Here is a 25,662-nt window from a genome sequence, read left to right as displayed (position 1 = left end):
CTGATTTCACCCTGCAACAACAGAATTGGGTAGTCGTGACAGAGACTGTATAGCATGTAAAGTTGAAAATATTTACTGTCTGGCCTTTACGGAGAAAGTCCACTAATACTACGTCTTAGAGAATGACGTAGTTTCCTTTTACAAACACTGAAAAGGAATTATACTAAATTTTAAAATGGATAGATTTTAACAAATTATGCATCAACATGTGGATTGAATGCTTTAATTCTTAACATTTTTCCCTACTTCATGAATGATACTGGGCCTTTTTCGTGTGTATCTTTGGATAACTACCAAGAAAAACCCTACCAAAATTCAGATTTATTCAGCCAATATTCAAAGTTAAATACAAAAAAAGTCTCTTTCCCAAAGAAAATAGCAAATGAGATCACCCAGAGGGGAAATGTGACTTTGTTTCGAAATTGGTCTTCACTTAAGTAAATAAAAGGAGGATGGAAGTTGGATGATGTATGTGATTACGACCCTCTCTCTTCATTCAAATCTCAATTCTTACCTGGGTTGCCCAGACAACAATATATATTAATATAATAAGTATGAGTTTTGAGACCAAAAACAAAGAAAGTTGAATTGTGTGCTAAATAATTTTTCCCTCAAAGTGTCCAGTTCCAAAATATAGTTCATTTAAAAAAAAAAAAATGACACAGTGAATTTAGAAATACCTCATAGAAGGGAAATATAAATACTGGGGCTCAGATAAAAATATCTATTGAATATTCTTTTATCATGACCTATTGTCTCCTTGGCCAAAAGAGATAATATTCTAAGAGTACAGTACTGAATAATCAAGAAGAGAAACTAAACTTTGTTAAAGACCAGGTCCTAAAGCATAAATCCTAAAAAATGTTATTTTTAAAATATTACAAAAGACAGGCTTTTCTAAACTTCAGGAATATTTTGGCCGCATAACAGAGGTCTCAGGAATATGAAAATCCTAATATTCAAAGGAAAGTTTACCAAATCCTCATAAATAAATATAGACCACACAAATATTTTCAAGATCTTATTAGAGTGGAAATAAGTGCATAATCTGTATCAATAAAGCTTTTCTCTTCTTGGAGTTTCAAATTAATGTGAAAAATATGTGATTAAGTTAGAAAGAAAATCAACATTTTGTAGTAATAGAGTAAATACACTTGCTAAATATGATCTCCAAAATATTAAAATTTACTTTAAATGTAGTAATATTCTTACGGTATTTCTCTACTAGGTGAACTAGAAGAGGAAGCCTGTTCACATTAAGCACTGATAGCATAAGTATTAATTAAAAGATCATTCTATTTCAAATGTCAAAAACGACCCAAAAAATACACTGTGATCTCTGCTCTTAAGGAATTTGCAATAAAATAACCTTTGGAAAACCTCACTTCATACATATATCAATAGGTGGAAAAAAAATGACTACAGTGTTATATTACACCAAAAAGAAAAAAAAATCTTAGTTTTAAAGGATAGTACATCATCTTTTGGAACCTAAACTAGAACTAAAGTAGGGTCAACAACTCAGAGTCTCTGCACTTTCCACAAATGGAAGAAACCCCTTACAGAAGACTAACGAGTTAGCTCAGAAAAAGAAAGCAGCAATAAAACAGATTATTTTCTCTGCATTTCTAATTGATCAGATAAAATGAGCAGGCTAGCTCTATGGGGACCAATGTGAATTGGAAGAGCGAGCTCATGTCTTCTCTTTCTTTAGCGTAAGCCATGGCATTAAAATCTTTATCGTATCTCCTCTGAGTTGGCTGAAGTTGCTGGATTTGATGCGAACATTGAGCCAGGACAGTTCTAAGATCTTCTATTCATAAATGGACAATTAGCAGCTCCTAATTATTGTTAATGTAACAATAAAAATTAAGTTTTACAACTTTTTTGTCAGATAATATTTGGTTTTTAGGAATGCTAGTCCCATATCTGACTCCCTTTCTGTCAAGACTCTATTCTCAAGATAAAAGCAGTAATAGCCATAGAGTAAGAGAATTATTGGTCATCTTTCATCATTTTCCAGATATCCTTTCTTCTCTAGTCTTTATTACTATTATTGAACTATTTTAAAGTAAAACTAAGAGGATATAGGTATCTGTAGTTAAAACTAATTGCAATTTTTTTTCCACTTTGAGTTTCACTCCAAAGAGTTTATAGATGGAGAGAATTCACTAATGCCTTATTTTGTTGCCTGGCCCAGTCTTAATCTTCTTGTTGCCATTCAGCTGTAAATACCAACACACCCCAATGCAACCGTCTTTCAAATCAATTAGATGACAGTATAGAGTCTAAGTTCCACAAGCAGAGACTAATTAAGGGATTCTGCTAGTACAAGCAAAAGTTAGGGCTAGAAGAGATCAAAAGCAGATACGTATTTTAAAAAGCATTTACTTTCCAGTCCATACCTTTAATTAGCTGCATAACTCCAGGGACTATAATTATCAGAATTGCTGTGAGCTTGCAAAAGGTTAGGAAAATCTGGATCCGGGCACTCCAGCTGACACTCATGCTGTTTAGGACCATCACTACAGCTGCAAACAAATAAATGAAAGTTACAAAAGGTGATTTCTCATTGGCATGAAGACATGAAGACCTCGCTATTCAAAGTGCCATCCATTAATCAGCAAAGTTGGCATTACCTAGAAGCATTTTGGAAATGTGAAATCTCAGGCACTGCCCCTGACCTAATAGATACCTTTCAACAAGATCTCTAGGTGGTTTTTATGCACATTGAAGTTTGAGATGCTTGAATAAAACCAATGGACAGTAAAAATTTATCTCATTTTTTGTATATGTCAGTAAGATTGGGCATATATTATAGCTTCCTAAAAATCAGATAAAAGTATCTTCTAACAAAACCCTGAAGTCATCACAATATTCAATCAAATTGCTGAATATGACTTTCTAGCTTGGTAGGTCAGGCGACTATTTCCTCCTGTGATGATGTTACCCATATGCACCTGCCAGTATGGAACCACTCAAGAAGGGGTGAGATGTCCAGAAGTTGGCTACAACTCTATTCTTCACTCTCAAAACTAGCCCTATCTAGCACTCTTTGGTTTTCCTCTCCAGTTTCCAATCAGCACATGAACGACTGACTTTCAACCTTCCTTAAAAATATAGGCTTCCAAAATGTGTTTGGAGACTTGGAAAAAAAAGTTGTAAGTTAATGAGTCCAAAAGAGTTCCCAGTCTAGGACACACCTTGGGTCTAAAGCCAGCAGAATTTCCCTTTCTTACTGATGCTGTCTAGTTTCCTGAGTAGCACTCAACTATCCACTTTTCCCATGTGGTAGACCATGAGAATCTGGAGACTAGAACAAGTATATTTGATCTCTGTATTGCTTGTGTTCAACTCTATATTTGACCCAGGAAGATAATCAACACAGTTTTATTGAATAAATGATTGAGTTGGATCCTTAGTTAAAAAAGAAAAAAGAAAAAAAAAATACCTTCAGGCAAGAATGCATGAAATGAATGACGATACTCTAAGACTCTGCCTACTATCCTCTGCTGGAATAACTTCTAGAGGTTCTTCTAGACCATGGAATTCAACTTTATGCTCTTTCTGATAGTTAATACTCAGTGTTAACCACCCCTCCAAAGCTGTTTCATACCTGATATTTGCAGTTATTATCTTTAAGCTTTATTTTTAAAAAGGTGTATCCCCCCTAAGCAAATAACACAAATGTATGAATATACTTCTCAGGGGATAAAACAAAACACAGGATTTTTATAATTCAAGTTGCAATAGGAAGTATTCATATTCTACAGTAATCGGTTATCTCCATAGTTTCCACTGCATCATATAATCACTAGCTCATTTCAGAATTTTAGAATCAGTGAAATGTTATCGACATACAACATATACAGTAATGGCAAAATTTAAAAATAACCTAGACCCCTAAAGGAAGACTAAAGTACACTTTTTTTAATGATTTGTTATGTAACCATTTAAAATCATGATGCAGTTAAATATGTATTGCACGAAAGGACATTCATGATATATTTCTGACCAATACAGCAAGTTACAGAGAGAAGAATGGATGGATGGATGGATGGATGGATGGATGGATGGATGGATGAATGGAGACACAAAGGCAGAGAGATATAAAGGGGGGGGGTGGGGAATCTGAAACAGTGTTTTACCAAAAACATTAACAGAAGGTATTTATAGATGATGGAATAGTCAGTAATTTTCAATTTGTATTTCTTTTTCTACATTTAATAATTTTTATAATGGACCTGCAGCTTTTTAAAGTGAAAATCAATAAAGCAATTTTCATTCTTGAAAAATCTCAAAGATGGGAAAATAAGGGATCAGGAGATCCCACACAAAGTTAAACAGGAGACTACTAATGAAGAAATGTCTCAAAGGAGTAATGATAAGAATGATCAGGAAGGCTGGAACCCCATATAGGATCCATGCGAGGCTAAGGGAAATATTTTACCTATGTTTGAAGCTAAAAACATGAAAAAAAGCAGGTCCATTGTTAATGGCAGAGTGCATTACTTTGTCAGAGGATGGATAAAAAATAAAATTATTTTTCTTTCTCCAACATAAAGCACTTATATGTTGGAAATAATTTAATGCAGCTCTGTTCCCCACTTCATCATCCACTTATCCCTTTCTTTTTTTCTATACAAATGACTGTGATAAATGAGTCATCATATGAAGAGCATTATTTAGTTAAAGGGACAACACTGACCTAAAAAAAAAACTGGACTCATGTTCCTACCACCAACAAAAGAGCACTGCTTTCTTTTAAATAGAGCTCCTAAAACCTGAAACACTATTTCTGAAAGTACTCCACAATAGAAAAGAGTTGTATATAGGGAAAAAAAGTACAAAGGAAAGAGAAAGAGAAAGAGGGGAAGGGAAGGGAAGGGAAGGCAAGGGAAGGCAAGGGAAGGGAAGGGAAGGCAAGGAAGGGAAGGCAAGGGAAGGGAAGGCAAGGGAAGGGAAGGCAAGGGAAGGCAAGACAAGACAAGGGAAGAGGGAGGGAGGGAAGGAGGGAGGAAGGAGAAAATAAAGGTGGATGGGAGAAAGGAGAGAGGGAGAGAGGGAAAGAAAAGAGAGGGGGGGGGAGAGAGAAAGAGGCATTCTTATTTTTGGAACCTCTATCTGAGAAGAGGAAAGGGGATTTGTTACTTTCATAAAGAGTGTAAGTCTTAATGTCTATTGAAAGAGAAAAAAAAGTGAGCATTTGGGGTTTTCTTTTATACTTTGCAAAGTGTTCTTAGAAAAATCAAAGCAATCTTATGAATTGATAATCTCACCTTGCTTTCCTCTCAGGCAGCTGAAGAAAAAACTCTGGTTAAAACTGATTTCTCTCAAAGGTTTCTCAAAACCTCACATTATCTGAACATGCAGACATTGCACTCATTATTTGGTATACCAAATTCCAGCTGAGATGTACCTTTATGACCCTGAAGGATAAGGCTTAACAAGTAACAAGGCAGCAAGTACAGAGGCACTGTGAAGGTCCTCAAGTGACTAGAAATGCTGCTTCATCATGTGTCTTTACACAGAAATTTAAGTCTACATATGTTGCTTATCCAACAATATTGAAAAGGGGATTTGGGATTCACTAAATGCAAGAGCTTTCTGTGTTTCTGAAACACATCATATCTTCTTTGTTTTTATACAGACTATCTACCCACATTGTAATAAAAGAAATTTGAGTAAGTTCTGTGGTCCTACTTAGCTTTACTTCATTTGAATAATAATTGTAAATTTCACAATTAGAAAATATTTATATCAACTTTGGCTTTTTCTCTTGCCCAAATGAAAATACCGTGATATATCATTTTTATTTACTTACTTATAGTGAGTCTGCTAAGAACTGAAATGCAAGAATGAAAGATAGATAGGTAGGCAGACAGACAGACTGACCGACCAACTGACCGACCCACCAACCAACCGGCCCTGGAGATAAGAAATACATGTTTAGAAGGGAGCTGTATCTGAAGAAGATGTTTAGGGGAACGCGAAGGACTTACACTGGGATTTAAGGACTGACAAGGTTTTCTGTCTGCACTTCTCTATTCAAGTCTATCTTTGGATTTGCAGAGTGAGATTACTGAAGCTGGGTGTACTGGGTTTTCTCTCAGGTTCAGGTTCTCTCTGGCTTCTGGCTTCTGACTGTTTCACGCTAAATCGATAAAATATAGGGATGCTGCATGGTGAGTTAAAGTCGATCAGTCCACTGGTTTTCATAACATCTGCCTGAGTTACCACTCTCTTTGTTAGCATTCATTGCCTGAACGTACTAATTTCAGAGAGGATAAGCCCCTCTAGCTATAAACATCTTTAAAAACCAGAGAGATCTAGGATCTCAATGCCTGGGATAAAAATGCAAGCATCAAATAATTGTAAACTATTACTATATGGCAGATATTGTACAAAGACTTTACGTGGATAATGTTATTTAATCCTTATCTCTCTATGATGTGGTCACCATCATTGCTGGCATAATTTTTCAGATGGGCAGCTGAAACTTGAGATAGCATTTAACTCGCTCATGTTCACACAGGTAAGTGTGAAGATAGGATTGGAGCCTAGGTAAACTGACCTCAGAGTCCACACTTTTACCCCTAGCTCACAGGAGATAATGCAGGAATAGCTCCAAAGACATGATCTCACTAATATACCTAGTCCTTTCAAACTCCTAGTGGCTCTGCCTCTCGCTGTTAAGGTTCATGTTTACCTTGGCAGCAATTTCCCACATTTTGTTTGTCATCCTCCAGAAGGATATGGTTATTATTTTTCAGTCCTTATATATATATCAATACCATGTATACCTACCTAAGAACTCATTGTCTTGGCAATTTAGCTATGGTGAAAAAAGGTGTAGGCATAGCCAGTCTTCAGAATATTTAAGCAAAACCACTCCACAAGCTATATTTGAAATGCTAACTCAGAACTGGTCCTGGATTTTCTTTCATGCAATTCAGTGATGGCAGGAAAACAGTTTGGGAAAAGAAAGTACAGTCATATAGTAATGGAAGTGGCTAATTTGTTCTTATAATGCACTCACGGTGTTATTTTCTTCCTTCCTCTAATTATTCCCGCAAGGTGTGAGAAGCAGGGTGGGGCTCTTTACTCACCTATACACACTAAGCCAGGAAGGAAGTTGGGATTGAAGATTGTTAGGAATGGATCTGGCACTAGATTTCATATTTTAAAGAAAGTATTTTTACCATAATATTCTGCCATTGAATTGTATACCTACATAGGGAATAGTTTCAGGAGACCAGAACAAAAGACTGGATATCATTTTAAGTATTGAACATCCTTCAGTTTTTACCAAAGCCACAAGGACAGTGAAACTTGATGATGTCGCACAGAAGGGAGTAATGTCCACAATGGGCTAGCAGAGAGCACCTGATGCGAATGCCTAAGATTTCCCAGCTCGACTTCCCTGTGCCTGACATGTTTACTCGAATGGAAAGGATTTGGGATAAGCAAAACCTTTTCATTTTTATTAATTTGACAGCAAGGAAGTCCAATACTTTAAACAAAGGGCAGATCGATTAGCATTCAGTAACTGCCCACTCCTACCCCAGTGTCCCTTCTCAAATGTTTGGTCAACATTTCACAAAACTTGAAATCTTTCTTTCTGTGACTTGATTGTAGCAAGATCTTTCAGGTTTCCTCTCTTTTCTACAATTGAACTAGCCGTTTCAAATGATCACAAACTCTTTCCTTCCCTAAAGAATACACGGAAGCAATTCATGCAGTTAAACTCTATTTTCTACGTCTCACCAACTTTCCACCCTTAGCACACACTCATATGTAACAACTTGGAATGTGAAAGATTTGCCCCCCCCCCCCCCCCCCCCCCCGGTACGTTTCTCCTTCTTTGTCTCCATCTCCACCCCTGGTTGGTTGCCCCATTAAAGCTAAATTCTTCTTAAAGTTAGTTTCACGGTCCCAGACAGACCACTGATTTACATTACCTACCACACTGAGTCATAACAATACCTTGTTTTCTCTTTCAGTGAAATCTCCAAATTATAGGAACCCAATTCCTCACAGTCTCAAGCTTGCAAATGGAACATCAAAACTTTTAAGCTGATGTTATAAACAATGGCAAAAATGGAAGAAAATGTCTAGGTTCATCCAAGATTAACACAGGCTTTGTGAACTATTTTACCACCAATCTCTACTACTGGAGTTTGGTAAACTAGAACACACGTAGTTACCCTTCCCTATAATAGTGACAAAATTTTGGTCTGTACAGTGTCCATTTCCTCCTGCAAAATACAGATTTTCCCTCCAAAAAAGTGTAATAGCATTGGGATAAGGAAAAAGAGTCATCTAGACTTACCAAAATAGTAATATATTGCTTTTATCTATCTCATTTCAAGTCCAAAGCAGGTAATATTTATAGATTTGTGTTTACATAAAATCTACTGAACGCGTGCTAATCATAACCTTTATTTAAGTTGAGAAATACGTACGCCCACACGAGAGATACCTTTTAAAACTTTTATTGTAAATTTACAAATCTCTCAAAGAGATGACCTCTGTCTTCTTTTCAAATAATCACGGTATGATTCTGCCTCAGTTATTTGAGGGACAAGAATAAAATGGTTACAATAATGGCTATTAGTCCAATCCTTCAGTGGGACACCAGATATATTAAGTACTTTCTCTGGGCCAGGCACTTTGCTAAAGGCCTTAAAAACCTGACGTAATTTCACCTCTCCGCAGCCATCCAAGACAGATTATCTTTTCACAGGTATCTTACTAATAAATAAAAGTAATGCTTAAGAAGGTTTAATATTTAGCTCCAAATCACACAACTAAGAAATTGTGACACTAAGTTTCAACTCCAGGTTGTTTGCCTTCAAAGCCTAAGCTGTAACTACTATGCTAAGATAGTTCATCCCACAAAAGCTCATGGTATTAGTTCTGAATATCACATTCAGCAAACTGTATTTCATTTCCCACCATTGTCCTGCTGTGTGAGAAAACTGAAGACGTGTAATCCTCCAGGTTTAACGAGTAGACTTTTCTGCTAGAGAAAATTTCGTAGATCTTTCCGCATAAAAAATCAGTCAACAAATATTTATTGAACACAAACGCCATACTAGGAGCCATGAGAAGGGCTGGAAATATGGCAGTAAAAGGGCCCCCAGTCTCATGGAACTTCAAATGATGTTTTCCCACAAGAGTATAAATAGCTACCACTTGTAATTGTTCTGAATAAATTGCAGGCATGACCTAAACACTACACATACATTGTCTCAGTGAATATCATTTAATCCTCACAAAACACTCTCTGAGAGTCCACAGGATCTGCAGGTAAGAATACTGAGATGTGAAAGGCTAAATGATTTGTCCCTGAGTCTCACATCTACAGTGTGCATGAAGGGCATGATGAGTTCAGTTTGCCATTACCTCTCCCAAACTCAGATATATGTACTTTGAGTATTTTTCTTTGTCTTTCTTCAGAGATTTCACAGAAGAAGAATGGGTACATGTTTGGTGGGTAAAGTAGGAAATCCAGGATGAACCTAAGTTCAAAAATACATGTATCTACACTAGAGATATTTTTACGTGTAATTCCTGCAAATGAACCACTCACCATACATTGTTCTCTTCATCGTTGTACTGAAACACCTTAGACATGCCTAACTGAAAATTCTTCATAAGTATGCAATTAGTTATTCCTGCGTTGCTTGCTATTTCCAAATAGTTCAAACTTAATCAAACACGATCATATTGATTCTTCAAACTGAGCCAATTAGCATCTAGAAGTATTATTGTTTCCCATACTATTCAAAGGTTTGGCTTCACATCGCTTAGGTAATGTTGTGCATGTTCCCCTGTTCCATTTCTTTTAAAAACTATCCAGAATTTGGGCACAGTGATAAACGTGAACAAATTTCTAACTTGGAGATCCAATTTGAGAAGTGCTACTACTAAGCGAATATGAAAAAGAAGACTTTTTATCGTGACCATCAACGGGCAGCTAAAACCGTAACACTGAGAGTGACAGTTTGCTGACAGTATAAAATATATCAACACAATGCACACACCCTACACATGAACAGCACTCCGTGAGAATGAGTTATCACGTAACATGTTATCAGTGAGAAAGGATAAAATTCTAATTCAAAAACCCATGAAATAATTGGGTTTTCATCTGTAAAATTCTCTTCTCATGTACTCCATGAGAACTGTTATTTTACTAATAAGGTGGTTTTTGTTTGCCTATATCAGAAGATTAGCCATCATATCTATTGACCCAAGGCAAAACTGGCATGTAATGTAATACCAGGGATCACTCCAAATCCTTAATCTTTTCTTTATTTTCCAACATAAATTTGGCAAGGAACTGAAGGGAAAAGAGCATGATGTGGAAAGCAGTCCCATCATATATGTCTAAAGAAGCTTTGTTATCAATCACTTTTGCTCTTTTTTTTTTTTTCTTTTTCATATTTAGACCTATGATACTCACTTATGCCCACGGCTGTAATGAGCTTGATTGCAAGTTCAGGAATTTCACACTGAATAAAAAATGGTTCCAGAATGTAGCGTCCAAATGCCAGAGAAATCACAGCAGTGGCTGCAGGGCTGGAAAAGAATATTCAGGTTAACAAAGGAAAAAATAAATAGCATCTTTGCTAAACTTTTTCTACCTTGAGGTAATGTCATTCAACATATAGAACATGTTAAATAGGAAAGCCTATAGTTTTCCAAACTCCACATTTGATTAGGTTGTCACAGATAGTCCAAATGAAATATTGCCTATAACTTTGGTGGCTAACTTACACTTCACATATTCATGGAAGCAAGACTGGGTGCTATCAGTTTTGCCCCTGCTCTCCTATATTTGACTTTTTTTTTCCTTAAAAATTTAGTTTATTATTTGAGATCCTGGCAGAACTGGGCTATACAAGAAGCAGTCTTCTTAATAAGTCAACAACTAGGGGTGCCTGGGTGACTCAGTCAGTTGAGCGTCTAACTTCGGCTCAGGTCATGATTTCACAGTTCATGGGTTCGAACCCCACATTGGGCTCGGTGCTGACAGCTCAGAGCCTGGAGTCTGCTTTGGATTCTGTGTCTCCCTTTCTCTCTGCCCTTCCCTACTCGTGCTCTGTCTCTCTCTCTCTCAAAAATAAATAAACATTAAAAAAAATAAGTCAACAACTAAACTCCAGCCACAGCATGAATGGGTTAAGGGTGTAGATCTAATGAGTTGGAGCCCAGTCAAGAAAATGAATACAAAACTCAGATTTTTTTAAAAAAAAATTTTAATGTTTATTTATTATTGAGAGACAGAGAGAGACAGAGCATGAGCAGGGGAGGGGCAGAGAGAGGAGGAGATACAGAATCAGAAGCAGGCTCCAGGCTCTGAGCTGTCAGCACAGAGCCCAACGCGGGGCTCGAACTCACAAACCGTAAGATCATGACTGGAGCCAAAGTCAGATGTTTAACCGACTGAGCCACCCAGGGGCCCCCAAAATTCAGATTTAAAAATTAGTATTAATAAGTATTCATTGAAAATACATGCTTATGTCCTTAACATTATGTTCTTATTTTTCTAGTACAGACAAAAGCGTGAAGAGGCAAGTGATTATTCTTAATTTCTTAGAAATATTTAGATGCAAAGTAAAAGTCAAAAAGTAAAAATGCTCTTGTAATTTTATACAACTGAGAAAACATGAATGAGAAAATGAAATAAGTGCAGGTTTATAGTAAATAGGTAAGAAACCGTTCTATTTTAATTCTTCAAATATTTCTATGAGAAAATTACATGTGCCTTTAAATACATGTATGTATGAATATATATTCTTTAAATACACAGGCAAGTTCATGAAATTATCTAATTTCTCATGCCATTCTTCTCTTTCAGCTTCTCTTCTCATAGTTGCCCAACACCTTAGATTGTCAGAAAACTAACCACAATCGCGTTCCAAACTTGGCCTGCTTGTACTCAATAGCACCATACTTTTTTTCATTTTCTTCTTTTCCCAAGGACCCCCTCTTCTCCCTTACCCCAACAAAAGACTGTTTTTCCTGTTCTTCATCATTTGTAAATTTTTGATGCATAAATTAAAATCTGATCACCTCATTTTAGTGCTTTCAAAACATGCTCAGAATATGCAAAATCCTTCCGTGAAGGCTACATCTAGTCTAAGTGTTCCCTTCCTCTTAGTTTGCTTCTTCTCACTGGAAGGAGCTGAACACCCTTTACCGGGAGCCCCTACAACTCATTGGTAGTTTTTTATACCCTATATCTTTGTTCAGTCTTTCTTGGCCCAGGGAAATTCCTTTACCCTTCCGGTTGGGTGAGAGGTCTCTGAGTATACTCCCTTACCAAGGCCCATGGCTTCCCTTTCATAGTGCTGATCACAATAGCAACTTTATCTTCACTATGTGATTTCTTGATTGATAACTCTTTCCCTCACATGACCCTGAGGATCATGAGTTCAAGACTGTGTCCATCTTAGTCACTATTATTTGCCAGTGTTTAGTATAGTATCTATCGTAAGTAGAAACCAAATAAACATTGAATATATGGTTAATGTGTGAATTCAATCATCTAATGACCCTGCTATGTACTGATATATGATATTTATTTTCTTGAAATCTGTGTTCTACAGATTATTTCTGACAAGAGTGATTTACCCTGAAGCAAAATTTTAAGTATTTAGGCATCCTGGGTGTTATGAGCAGATGAGAAATATTAAAGTACCTAGGTATCTTGTCACTCCACAAGTCATTCATTACTCTGTTTATTTAGAAGACCAACCAGGCAATGGGAGTCTCTTATTACAAAGGAATATATGAACCCTTTAAAAAAAGCTTCTAGAGTATATCTGGATAATTTCCTCTGTCAGTACATACACACACACATACACACACATACACACACACACACACATACACACACACCCCATGAAGCACCTGTCTTGCAATGTAAATAACACTTGATTATGAGTTACCCGGGAGAAAGAATTGTGGGTCATTCCACTTACAGTCTCTTTATTTTTTTTTTTGTTACTTACAGTCTCTTTAACTTACCATTCACCATTCAGTAGCTGTTTAAGGAATGAATAAATAAGTGAATGAACACTGTATCTGTGCTATTGTGAACACAATGATCACCTTCATCACAATGCCCAGTAATTAGCTAAAGCCATGCAATATATACCTAGCTGAAGAGGGATTCAGGTGCAGCTATATCAGGCTCCAAAGCGCCCACCATCCTAACAGCCCAGCACCCTGAATAAGTAGTGTCCTCACTTGATGTTTATTTATTTTTGAGAGAGAGAGAGAGAGAGAGAGCGAGGGGGTAGAGAGAGGGAGACAGAAGATCGGAAGTGGGCTCCTTGCTGAGAGTGGAGATCCCAACAAAGTGCTGGAACTCGTGAACTGTGAGATCATGACCTGAGCTGAAGTCAGATGCTCAACCGACTGAGCCACCCAGGTGCCCCAAGTGTCTTCATTTGAATGCTGAGAATGTCAAGTCCAAAATATTGTAACCTTAAACTTTCAGCCAAAAAGAATTAAATTGTCCAAAAAGACTTTAATATTGTTGTTCAAAAAGAATTTACTGTCTATAATGCTCAGGACACTGATTAAGAAGTATAATGGTTTCAAAAGTGTGAGGCTTGGTCTTATGCACTTAAAATGCCTGTAGTTCCAATGGGTAAATAGAACATAGACACCTGACATATTAAGTAAGAACACAAGATATGTTGAATGCCAAATAAAAATGGGAGACTGAATTTTTTTCAGAAGAATTAAGAGAGAAAAGAAATAGAAACTAGGGTAACCAGGAAATTAACTGTGGAAGAGGTAAGATTTAGGTTAACCTTTGAAGAGTAATATTCAGATAAATCAAAAAAGAGCAGAAGGTACATCCTAAGCAAATCCTAGATTTTAGAAAAGGAACAAAATACTTCTTTAATATTATTTTCATTATAACAGGTTTTAAATAATGCAGAATTGTCTAAAATGAGAACAGACTTAGCAGAGAAGTAAATACCAATCTAAGCTCTTTGTTAAAAAAGAAATGCCTATGACTATAAAAATCATGGCTAGTGTTAAATCGATACTTAATAGCCCTACATTTGCCACTTATGCCCCAAATACTAGGATAAAAGCTCGCTGGTGCTCTCAGCTGTGTATGTCTGATAAGTTTACAGTAAGAACAAGTTTCTCCAGTTATTACCGTTAAGCTCTACAATCAGGATGTTTAAGTCACATCTTATGGCAGCAGTTACCTTAAGGAAGCATGTTACTCTGAACTGTACACATGACATCACAGGTTTCCCACAATGTGAAAGGAAATTTGCTATTCAGAGTGACTTAGCAATATTTGTTTGGATTTTAAATGAAGACAATTTTTTACAGCAATAAAGCTTTTTTTTTTTTTTTGGCAACTATAGTTCGCTGATTTGCTTAACAAGAGGAAATGAGTCATTCATGTCAAGTCATTTTTGTGTGCAAAGTATAAAACTCAGTGACACACTAAGTTGTTAGGCACAGAAGTTTCCTAGTCACGACAATTGAGGAAAGTTAAAAGACAATGGAATCTACAGGAAGAAAAACTCCACCTACTAGCATAACATTTAATTTTGTCTGGCCAGTCAAAACGCATGATTTATCAAGGTGGATTTTGATGCTTCGTATCCTTTCGAGTCAACATACTTTCTAGAAATGTCAGAAGATAATTGAATATTAAAGAAAATCAGACACTTTAAAAGTTTGGCAGGAACTGAGAACTATTGCCAGTGAGAAAACTGCATTCAAAACATTGAGAGAGGTATCTTATCATAGATTTCACATCCTGAAATAGACATGTTTACAACATAGTCACATGACACACATATTTCTAATCAGTTAAAAACAATTAAGATGATTTAAAGAAGGGTGTAATGAATGGATTTATTTTTCCTTAACTGTTTTCTTATCTATGCTCTCACCGTATTATGAGCAGTTCCACCCAGACTCGTACGAAAGCTGGTAATGGGCCAAAGACTTCCAGAATGTATGTATAATGACCACCAGATTTCTTTATACTTGTTCCCAATTCAGCATAGGACAAGGCTCCTGTGAAGTATTCATAATAAAAAAGGTACAAAATTAAAATATTAATTAGTCATCCGAAGGTAGAGTTGATGCAACAATATTTATGTTTAGGTAACATGTTACTACATCCTTTGGTCTGAGTGAGGTGTTTATTTCAAGAGAAGTAACAGTCATCTGATTGTTAGGAGCCATCAAATTCCTTTTCTAACTTCTGCATGGTTGAGATCTAGTTCATTCTGTTCAAACAATGTAATTTTATTTGAAATGGTAAAGACAAACTTCTAAAATAATATCATATTATTAAGAATTATGAATCTCAAACCTGAGAAAAAGAGAAGATAGATGCCAATAATACCAACCTATTTTAAAAGGAACTACACACCAAGACAAGGAATTATCCCAAATTGACCTTATTATATTAAGAATCCTTTTAATAAATGGTATTTCTGTTGCACATCAAAATTAACAAAATTTATTTGTGCTTCAGAAAAGTATAGACTCTTGGCCTTGCAAGACTTCATTTAATTTGTAGGATATGGTTTGTCAAGAAAATGAATTTTGACTCCAATATTCTATTTCTAGAAAAGATTTTCTTGGATATTTTTTGAAGACGACACTTCTGAGTAGTTAAAAGAACATACTGTTTAAAAAGAGATGCTATAACTTATGTATATTAGGTAAAATTAATTATAAACATTTAGCCATCTTAACATTTAGCAACGCAATCCACATGGGCTTGAGCAAGTTATGTAACCTCCCCAAATGTAAGTTTCTTTATCTATAAAATGAGATCTCAATTCTTACCTCATAAGGGAGTTGTGTTTATAAATGCGATATTGGGCTCCAAGGACAGTACTGGGCCTGATACATTGAGAATACTTCATGAAATATGCCTATTAATTTGAGCAATTAACTACCAAGAAAATGAAAAATACATCTTGGTACTACGTGAAAAATTCTATTCATTCCGCAAAGTACTCAAATGTAACACAGATTTTTGCTTGAACTACTTCAGAGACTAGAAGTGTGGGAAATTATTATAGTAAAGTTTCATGCAGAACCGTCAACATGTATAAAATTTGGATATTCAGTTATATCTTAGTATCGTTGATCCTATTCCTAAACCTAGCTCTGTATCAGAATCACCTGAGAGTAAATTTCCACACACACAAAAGCATACACACGAAAACAGAATCTAAGGCCATACCCTACAATTTGTTCGCTACCAAGTCAGTCCAAACTCTCCAACAGAGACAGCCAAACAAGTCTATTATTTTAAATTTTGTACAGATGATTTTATTATCTTTTTAAGTTTTTTATTTATTTTGAGAGAGAGAGAGAGAAAGCAGGGGAGAAGCAGAGAGAGAGACAGAATCCCAAGGAGACTCCCATGCTGGGCTTGAACTCATGAACCATGAGATCATGACCTGAGCTGAAGTCAAGAGTCAGATGCTTAACCAAATGAGCCACCCAGGCATCCCTATACAGATGATTTTAAAACACCTAGTCTGCAGATTAATATTTGAGGACCACTAATATAGTTTGCCTATTTGTAACTAATTGTAACTGGTTGCAATTCACTCTGGGGGAAACCAGTCGCCATGTTGGTAGCCTGTATAAAAGAGCTTCCCATATAAAATGTTGTTGGAAAGTCTTAAGTACCTCAGAATTTATTGCCAGACAATCAATACCTAGACCTGTGTCTGCTTTGCTAAAACTCCAGGACGGTTGCCCTAGGTTTAAATTGAGTTCGGGAGGAATGAGATTTTCATTTAAAAGTCTCAAGCTCCATAACCATTTTACCCAGATGAAAAAAGTTCAAAACAAGATGTAAAAATCCATGTATTGACCCTGGCTTTAAAAAAATTGTAAACCAAATATACAGATTCTTTACTCGTAGTTCCCGAGTTCTAGAGTTCTAAGAGAAAGTATTTGTTTTCCTTACATTTTGCTTTGCTTCCTGTTAGGAAGGCACTCCTGTCAAAAAGCTCCTAGGAACTTAAGTGACAAATAAAATGTAAATACAGATAAGAAGATTAATACAGGAGCATGCTCCCTGGGATTAGTAATCAAAGAATATCAACTCAAATGTAACCTGAGCTAGTCCTTTTAACATTTTTTTTTTTTCCTGAGCTTCTGCTTGAGTTGATATACTTACACAGAACCATATTTTCCTAGTGGAATAGCATTTTAACTAGTTCAATCCTCACAGCAATTCATTTTACTATATGTGAATAACCTTTTATTATGTATAAAAATCGAATCACATAATGGGAGCTGCATGTATAGAAGTATGAAAAGTCCAGGAAATTGGTTATGGTTTTTCCTATCAGACATTGATTTATTCTCAATTTACAAGTACTTGTAGAAGAGTAAAGACTGAGGGTGCACAAAGTCAGTTAAGAAGAGCAATGAATAGGTTTCTCTTTGTCTATAAATGTACATGCCAGGGGCGCCTGGGTGGCGCAGTCGGTTAAGCGTCCGACTTCAGCCAGGTCACGATCTCGCGGTCCGTGAGTTCGAGCCCCGCGTCGGGCTCTGGGCTGATGGCTCGGAGCCTGGAGCCTGTTTCCGATTCTGTGTCTCCCTCTCTCTCTGCCCCTCCCCCGTTCATGCTCTGTCTCTCTCTGTCCCAAAAATAAATAAAAAACGTTGAAAAAAAAAAAATAAAAAAATAAATGTACATGCCAGAACCATACAGAATACCACCAACTCTTTTTAAAAACCTAAAATAATTCTTCTACACATCTTTCTATACCACAGCGTTGTTTTAATGAATTTTACTTCTTCCTGATGGAAATCTGACTTCTCTAGATGAATACCCAAACCAATGCATTAAAACACCACAAGGCCTTCAGAATGAATGGATTGGTACATGTAGGACCAAGAGTTAGTACTTAGTCCTAGAGTTAGGACAAAGCTTTCTGTTAGTACCTTTAAAGAGCAGGGCCTTTTGGAATTAAAACATACTGGTTGCCACGAAAGAGCAGATACATCTTGGACATTTTCCCCCATAGTGTAGATAAAATTTTATTTTTTGACCATTCACCAGCTTTTGTCACCTTTGTAAGGAACTCGGGTAGCTTTCTAGTAACTTGCGCACCCCGTGAAAGGTATCTATTACCTCTTTGCTGTCAATATCAAATCAACAAAAGAGATCTAGAACTTGAAGCAAAATTAATAGTCATCTTCTACTACTAGTTCTGTGCAGGTTAACTCAGTGAACAGGCGGGCAAGTTATCTACGTCCGCGAAGACCCAGTGAACTATAAATGAAGAAAGTAGATCTGGGCAAGCACAGCAAACTAACACTCAGTTCCGGTTTTACTATTCATGTTGCAAACATTTAGGGGTGACAGGGAGAGACGAGAGATTGAAAAACTTTGAAATGCGCTCAGACCCTTGCAATATTCCCACTTATCACAGGAATTGAGTTATGTGCCGCCACAACGCATTTCCACAGCAAGGACTTTTGAAATAATAGCAGCAATGGACAAGCACGCCAAGTTAAAAAATTAAAAAGAAGAAGACTGCCCTCCCCCCCCCCCCCCCACCCGCGGTTTATTTTGCCAATAAAAACACTGTCAAACTTCTGTTGAATACTAAGCTCTGTGTCTAAATAGGCCATGCCGGGTTTCACTTCACAGGTGTTTCATTCGGCGGGCCAGCTGCCAAGATCCCTCAAACACAAGTCACTGAGAACCACTGCCCGGTACAGAAAGCTCGCATCTATTTTCCCGGGTCATCAAAGTGAGCCTTTGCTCTCATGGCCACAGGGAAAAGTCAGAAAAGAGTCTGTCGGAGTCAGGGGAAGAGAGTAGGGGCTGTGGAAGCAAGTCGGTGGAATGCAGGATCCTGCCAACAGTGGACGCTGTGTTTGGGTAGTTCGCATACTTCAACAAGAATCAGAGCCTCTGGCGTAGCCTTTGCCATTCATTCACTCCTTAAAAAGTACTCTTTGCTTTCCCAGAGAGCAAACTGCCCGGCTCCACAGACATACCCCCCAGAGAAGAAGCTGCACTCACCAAACAGAGACAGGACCCCACAGACTGTCCAGATAATCAGAGACATGCCCACGCTGCCCGTGTTCTGGAGCACGCCCTTAGGAGAGATGAAGATTCCTGCTCCAATGATCGTGCCAATGATGATGGAGATGCCCCTCAGCAAAGTGATTTTCTTCTTCAGCACCACTTTCTCCTGCCCAGGTGGCTCCTTGCCACCCAAAGAAGGCAGCTTCCCATTAACATTCCCCTGCAGGTAACCTCCACTGGAGATGGTGGACACAACAGGCTTTTTGACCATTGTAGTGACACGCGGGGAAAAAGGAAACACAGGAAAAAAAAAAAAAAAACAACAACAACAACAAAACCAAACAAAACCAAACAAAAACAAGAACAAAACCCAAAACTTTCCACTTTGGTCTCTCTTGGTGTGACTGACCAAATCTCTTCCTCTTTGCTTTCAGATTGTCTCTCTCAGGGCTATTGTGTTCACAGGTAAAAACTCAAAGGTGCCTTTTTCTCCTTCACAGCTCTCTGATTACTCCTCAGAAACACCTGTGTGTTCATGGTGCTCTCGCTCCTCCACCACCTCCGACTCTACCTCTGCGGCTGCGGCTGCTGCTACCGCCCTATCATTACAGACCAGCTCAGCTTCCTCGTGGGCTGGTATTTAAGCTCCTGCCTGTCACACCAACTTATTCCAGCTTAATGATGATGCAAATTCTCCAGGTTTGCATCAGCCACATGAGAAGGCTCCAGCATTACTCAGCTCTTTTTTTTTCCCCCCCAAACATTAGCAGCATGTTGCTCAACTGACCTCAGCTTTTCAGAGAACAAAGCACACACTTAAAAGGGATCTTAACCAATCCAGGAGGAGTAAATTCGGAACAGACCTTCCCAGAGATTTAAAGCAACTCCTAGTGAGGGACAAAAGCTCTTCGCGCGAAAAGAAAATGAAAAATGAAACAGGAAATGATCACTGCTTTGCGAGGAGTTTCTTTTTTAACTTACGTATAAAGACATGTCACGCGCAGCTGTCTTGATAATAGAGCGTAACCCAAAGCTGCATTCTTTATAACAAAACATTTTGAGATTTCATGTTTTCTGCTTATTTTTTTTTTTTTTTTTACTTTGGGTTTCTGAACAATACAGTCAAGCGAGACTGATTCTGTATGGTTGCTGTCAGACATACAACTGTGAGACTTACTCAACATTAAAAGAGAAAAATTATTTCTTGCTACCAGTAGTAAACTTGTATTTAAAGTCACTACCTGAGTGTGACAAATTTAAAAATCACAGTGACTCCAGAAAACAGCTGTTTTCTGATTCTCATCAGCTCTAGGTGTCGTCCTAAAGTAAAAGATACATATTCTTCATTTGCATGTTGTTTCATTGAATTACCAAAAAAAAAAAAGTAATTTTAAAATTAAGCAGTAGTTACAATGACATAAAACTATGCATATAGCAAAAACTTAAAAAGGAACACATAGAATAATAGTTTGGGAAGGTGATGATATTAGGTATGATTTTTTTTCTAACATGTATGAAGTATTGTTATATCATGATTATAAATTTAAAATGAATTGAAAATATAAGCTGAGATTAAAATGTTTACTTAAAATGGTAAGAAAGGCAAAACACTTTAAAACCCTACTAACTTTCTGAATCTAGTGTCCCTAAAACAAATACCAACAGAAAAGGAATTCTACCTTCCCCTATGATCATCCGTCAAGTTTCTCAAATTCCACATATGAGTGAAATCATGTGGTATCTGTCTTTCTCTGACTGACTTAATTTGCTTAGCATAATACCCTCCAGTTCTGTCCATATTGTTGCAAATGGCCAGATTTCATTCTAGATATCACTTTTGGCTGTGGTTGTAGGTGGTTTTAGATGCAGTGGAAAGAATTTGACTTTATCATTATCCTGAAGCTACGTTTACAAACACCATTAAATATACTTCGAAATGTCTGAACAAGAATAACAAACAAAAAAACTCGTGTGCAAGAGGTGGGGGATGAGGTGGGTGGGAGGTCCAGAGGATGCAAGAAAGAAATAGCCACTAGGAAAGCAGCGTGGAGAAAGAAGGTCAGAACCATTTTCTGTTATTTTGGCACCTGAGAAAATTATACCATGTCAGTGTTCTACCATCCAAATAAATGCAGCTGTATCATTTCCTTTTCATATTTTCCACCTAATTCCTATATAATTTGCTTTAGGTATCCCAAGTCAGGGTTTTTATACAGCCCAAATAGTTTTTCCCTGTCGTTATGCCTTTCATAAAGTAAAAATGGGTAGTTTCCCTCTTTTAACCTTGTTGATATCCCTAAAAGAGACAGCTAAAGGAAAATCCTCCCCCTCCCCCTCCTCCTCCTCCTCCTCCTCCTCCTCCTCCTCCTCCTCCTCCTCCTCCTCCTCCCCCCTACCTTTTTTCCCCTCACACAAGTGAAGGGAGAGGCTTTTGTTTCCCCAAAAGGAGAATAGGTTAGTGCTGAAGAAATAGGACTTAAAAGTAGAACACTGGAAATCCCAGGGAATAACTTTTTATCCGTACCTCACACCAAACCACACTTCAATTTTAAATTTTGTGCTAAATGATTGAATTAATAAGCTGAGACTAAGATCCCACTGAGACAGGAAGTTAGATAAATTCTAAAAGCAGAAAAAATGTTTTTTTCAATATTAAATAACATTCTCCTCCTTTTCAGTATTTTAAACATATGTACAGAGAAAACTTGAAGCCAGACTAATGGCCAAAAGGATTATTACTGTCATGTAAGAGAGTCATATTCAAAAATTCTGCAAAGCTGCAGACATGAGCATACCTCTTCCAGCCACCCACAAATTTGCAGAAAATTCAGGTTACACAGTAAATTTTAAGTTATCTTCAATATTAACAAACCCTTATAATCAACAGTCCTAAACTTATAAACTAAAAATTTATAGTCTTCAAATATGTGTGTATCATAAAAACGAATTCCAAGCAAATGCATTTATATTCTTCCACCTGCTTCAGTCCTTATTTTAAGCATTCCTGTCAAATCAGGAGGTTATCCCAGGTTATCCCTATTTACAAATATTTATTTAGTGCTTTTTGTATACAATGGATAACCCCAGATCTCTAAATTATCTTATATAAGAAGCAGATGTGATATACTGTGGTAGCTTCCCTTTTCTGGTAATAATTTCTGTCTCATGATTATAAATATGGACACGTAATGACTTGGCCAAAAATAATCCTAGGGGCGCCTGGGTGGCTCAGTCACTTAAACGTCCGACTTTGGCTTAGGTCATGATCTCGTGGTGTGTGAGTTCGAGCCCCACGTTGGGCTCTGTGCTGACAGCTCAGAACCTGGAGCCTACTTCAGAGTCTGTGCCTCCTCCTCTCTGTGCCCCTCCCATGCTCATGCTCTGTCTCTCTCTCTTTCTGTGTCTCAATAATAAATAAACGTTTAAAAAAAAAAAAAAGTTAAAAAAATACCCTTCCTGGTTGGAGGGTTTAGGAATGTGACCTGAGCCAGGATATTATTAAACAAAATTAGATTTATCTTTTCTCAACTATTGGAAGTTGTAAAGATATGACCCAGAACAACTGGTGGCCATGTGTCCTGCCATGTTTAGTAAATCCTCATGACATAAAAGAGAATATGCAGAGATAAGAGACACTTACAAAATCCCAGCATCATCAAGGCCAGGTATAGTTCCTAAGGGACCCAGACTGGCTTTAGATCCTGAAGATCTTTCTTCAATCCTATAAGCTACATAGTTTCCTTGTTAGATAAGCTACTTCATGACACACACACACACACACACACACACACACACACACACAGCAACAGGAATGGTGTAGCTAAATGTAAATGACAATGGCATATCATTAAAGCTTCTAAACTGGGTTGGTATATGATATATGATAGTCATTAGACACATGTGGTTATCAGCATCTGAAATGTGGCTAGTCCAACTGGGATGTGCTGTAAGTGTAAAATATCCACTAGAATTTGAAATCTTATTTTTAAAAAAAAGAACAAAATAATCTCCTTAATAATTGTATTATTCATATTAATTTCACCCGTTTCATTCTATTTTTTAATGTGGCTACTTAAAATTAAAAATATATATGTGGTATAAATTTCTTGCTCACATTATGGTTCTAATAGACACTGCTGATCTAAAAGAAAATATAAAACATATTCTTCAATGGGTGTAAGCAGGGATTTCTTAAAAGGGACATACAAAGTACTAATCATAAAAGAAAGATATATTTAAATATAGTAAAATTAAGAATTTCAGTTCATCAAAAGACATGATTAAATGATTAAAAAAGCAAACCACAAAATAAGAGAAAGTATTTGCAACTGGCAAAGATCTCATGTTCAGAATAAATAATAAATTCCTACCTACAAATTAATAGGGAAAAGACAGACAACCCAATAGAAAATGGTCAAGAAATATGAACAGACAGTTGATAAAATGGTCAATGTATTTTTAAAAAAACTGCAAAACCATACTACTCATTAGGGGAATTAAAACTAAAATCACAATGTGATATTAATTCCTATCATCATAGTGGCTCACATAAGAAAGAGTGACAACAGCCAGAGTGTTAAGAGTGTGGTGCAATAATCTGCTGGTGGGAGTACAAACTGTTGCATTCATTATGCAAAATCGTTTAGTATAATCTACTAAAGTTAAACATACATGTATTCTTTGACCAATAAATTCCATTTCCCAAATTCAGGATATCCATGTGCAAAAAGACATAGATGAAAATATTCATAGTAGCTTTATTTATAATAGCCAATAATAAAAATAACACCAATGTCCATAAAGGGTAGAATGGATAGATGTATCCCTTTACTTATTCAGCAAAATACAAGACAACAATAAAAGAGGAACAATGGCTGTGTACAACAATATAGATAACTCTCATATAATGTTAGGAGACATGCAAAATAAGATACATACTATATGATTTAATTTACATATTTAAAAACAAGCAAATTACTCTATGGGTAAGAACTCTTATGATTTTCTTTGGAGGTAAGTGGATTCTAGTGATTGAGAGAGGGCACAAAAGCAGTTCTAGGGTCCTGGTAATGTGCTACTTAACAACCTGTGGAGTGATTACATTCATTTTTTAACTTTGAGATAATTCACTGGACTGTACACATATATTTTTGTACTTTACTTTATTTATATAAAAATTCAATTTATTAAAACAAACATTTTAGTTGAAATTTTATGATATCCTCTCAAAAGCAGACCAAGCAGACAAATAAGCATAACTACAGAAAATATGAAGAATATGATTAACAACCTCAGGACAGTAGCTCTATAGAGAACTTCCTGTCCACCAAATAGAAAATACAGATCATTTTGAAGTAAATATAAAGCTTTCATAAAAAAAACCATGTCTAAGATACATGGGAAATCCTAATAAGTTCCAAAGAATTAACATGCATACTATACACCCTTGCCATAATGCAACAAAATTAAAAATAACAATTGTAAAACTAAAAAAAATACATCTTGCATGTCTTGAAATTAAAAATACACACACACACACACACACACACACACACATATATATGTGTGTGTATTATATGTGTGTGTGTATACATATATTATCAATTTACCTTTATATTATATGTGTGTGTGTATATATATTATCAATTTATCATTACATTAAAAAAGAAACATAAAAAATCACAAAATACTTAAAATTAAATAATAGATATATGTTCAAATTTGTGAGACTCAGTAAAAAATTATAAGAAGAAAATTTAAAGCTGTACGTTGCATTAATCAAAATATTAAGAAACCATCATGCACTGTTAGTGGGAATGCAAATTTCCACAGCCACTGTGGAAAACAGTATGGAGGTTCCTTAAAAAATTAAAAATAGAATTACCATATGATCCAGTAATTCCACTACTGGGTATTAACTCAAAGAATATGGATACACTAGGGGCGCCTGGGTGGCTCAGTCAGTTGAGCGTCTGACTTCAGTTCAAGTCATGATCTCATGGTCCATGAGTTCGAGCCCCATGTTGGGCTCAGTGCTCCACAGCTCAGGGCCTGGAGCCTGCTTTGGATTCTGTGTCTCCTTCTCTCTCTGCACCTCCCCTACTCATACTGTGTCTGTCTCTCTCTCAAAAATAAATAAATATTTTTAAAAATTTTTGAAAAAGAATATGAAAACACTAATCCAAAAAAGATATATGGATCTCTATGTTTATTGCAGCATTATTTACATTAACCAAATTATGGAAGCAACCCAAGTGCCCATCAGTAGACGGATAAAGAAGAGATAATATGTACACACAATGGAATATTATTCAGCCATAAAAAAAGAATGAAATTGGGCCATTTGCAACACCATGGGATGGATCTGGAGAGTATTATGCTATGCGAAATAAGAGAATGACAAATACCAGATGATTTCACTCATATGCAGAATTTAAGAAACAAAACAATGGAAGAAAGAAAAAAGAGATAGGCCAAAAACCAGACTCCTAACTATAGAGAACAAACTTATTATTACCATAGGGGAGGTGGAAATGGGGATGGGTGAAATAGGTGAAAGGGATTACACTTACCAGGAT

General features: G+C 36.5%; 1 protein-coding gene across 2 annotated transcripts in view; it reads right to left on the bottom strand.

Annotated features, from left to right (window-relative positions):
- The window catches only part of SLC7A11 (solute carrier family 7 member 11), a 91,096-nt gene extending 71,173 nt beyond the window's left edge, over positions 1–19,923 (bottom strand). Inside the window, exons 1-4 of one of the 2 annotated variants that reach the window (XM_019419733.2) lie at positions 19,079–19,923; positions 14,949–15,075; positions 10,472–10,587; positions 2,406–2,531 (exon numbers count right to left, since the gene is read on the bottom strand). In XM_019419733.2, coding sequence (XP_019275278.1) covers positions 2,406–2,531; positions 10,472–10,587; positions 14,949–15,075; positions 19,079–19,355 — 646 coding nt within the window. In that variant the 5' untranslated portion in view covers positions 19,356–19,923. The remainder of the gene's footprint in view (positions 1–2,405; positions 2,532–10,471; positions 10,588–14,948; positions 15,076–19,078) is intronic. The other variant, XM_019419722.2, reaches the window with a different exon arrangement.
- Positions 19,924–25,662: the final 5,739 nt, after the last annotated feature.

This window comes from Panthera pardus, unplaced genomic scaffold (assembly GCF_024362965.1).
Source record: "Panthera pardus isolate Hobbes unplaced genomic scaffold, ASM2436296v1 HiC_scaffold_13, whole genome shotgun sequence".
In the NCBI taxonomy this organism is placed as follows: Eukaryota; Metazoa; Chordata; class Mammalia; order Carnivora; family Felidae; genus Panthera; species Panthera pardus.
Note: the sequence above shows the minus strand (reverse complement) of the source record. Positions and strands in the feature narration are given on the sequence as shown.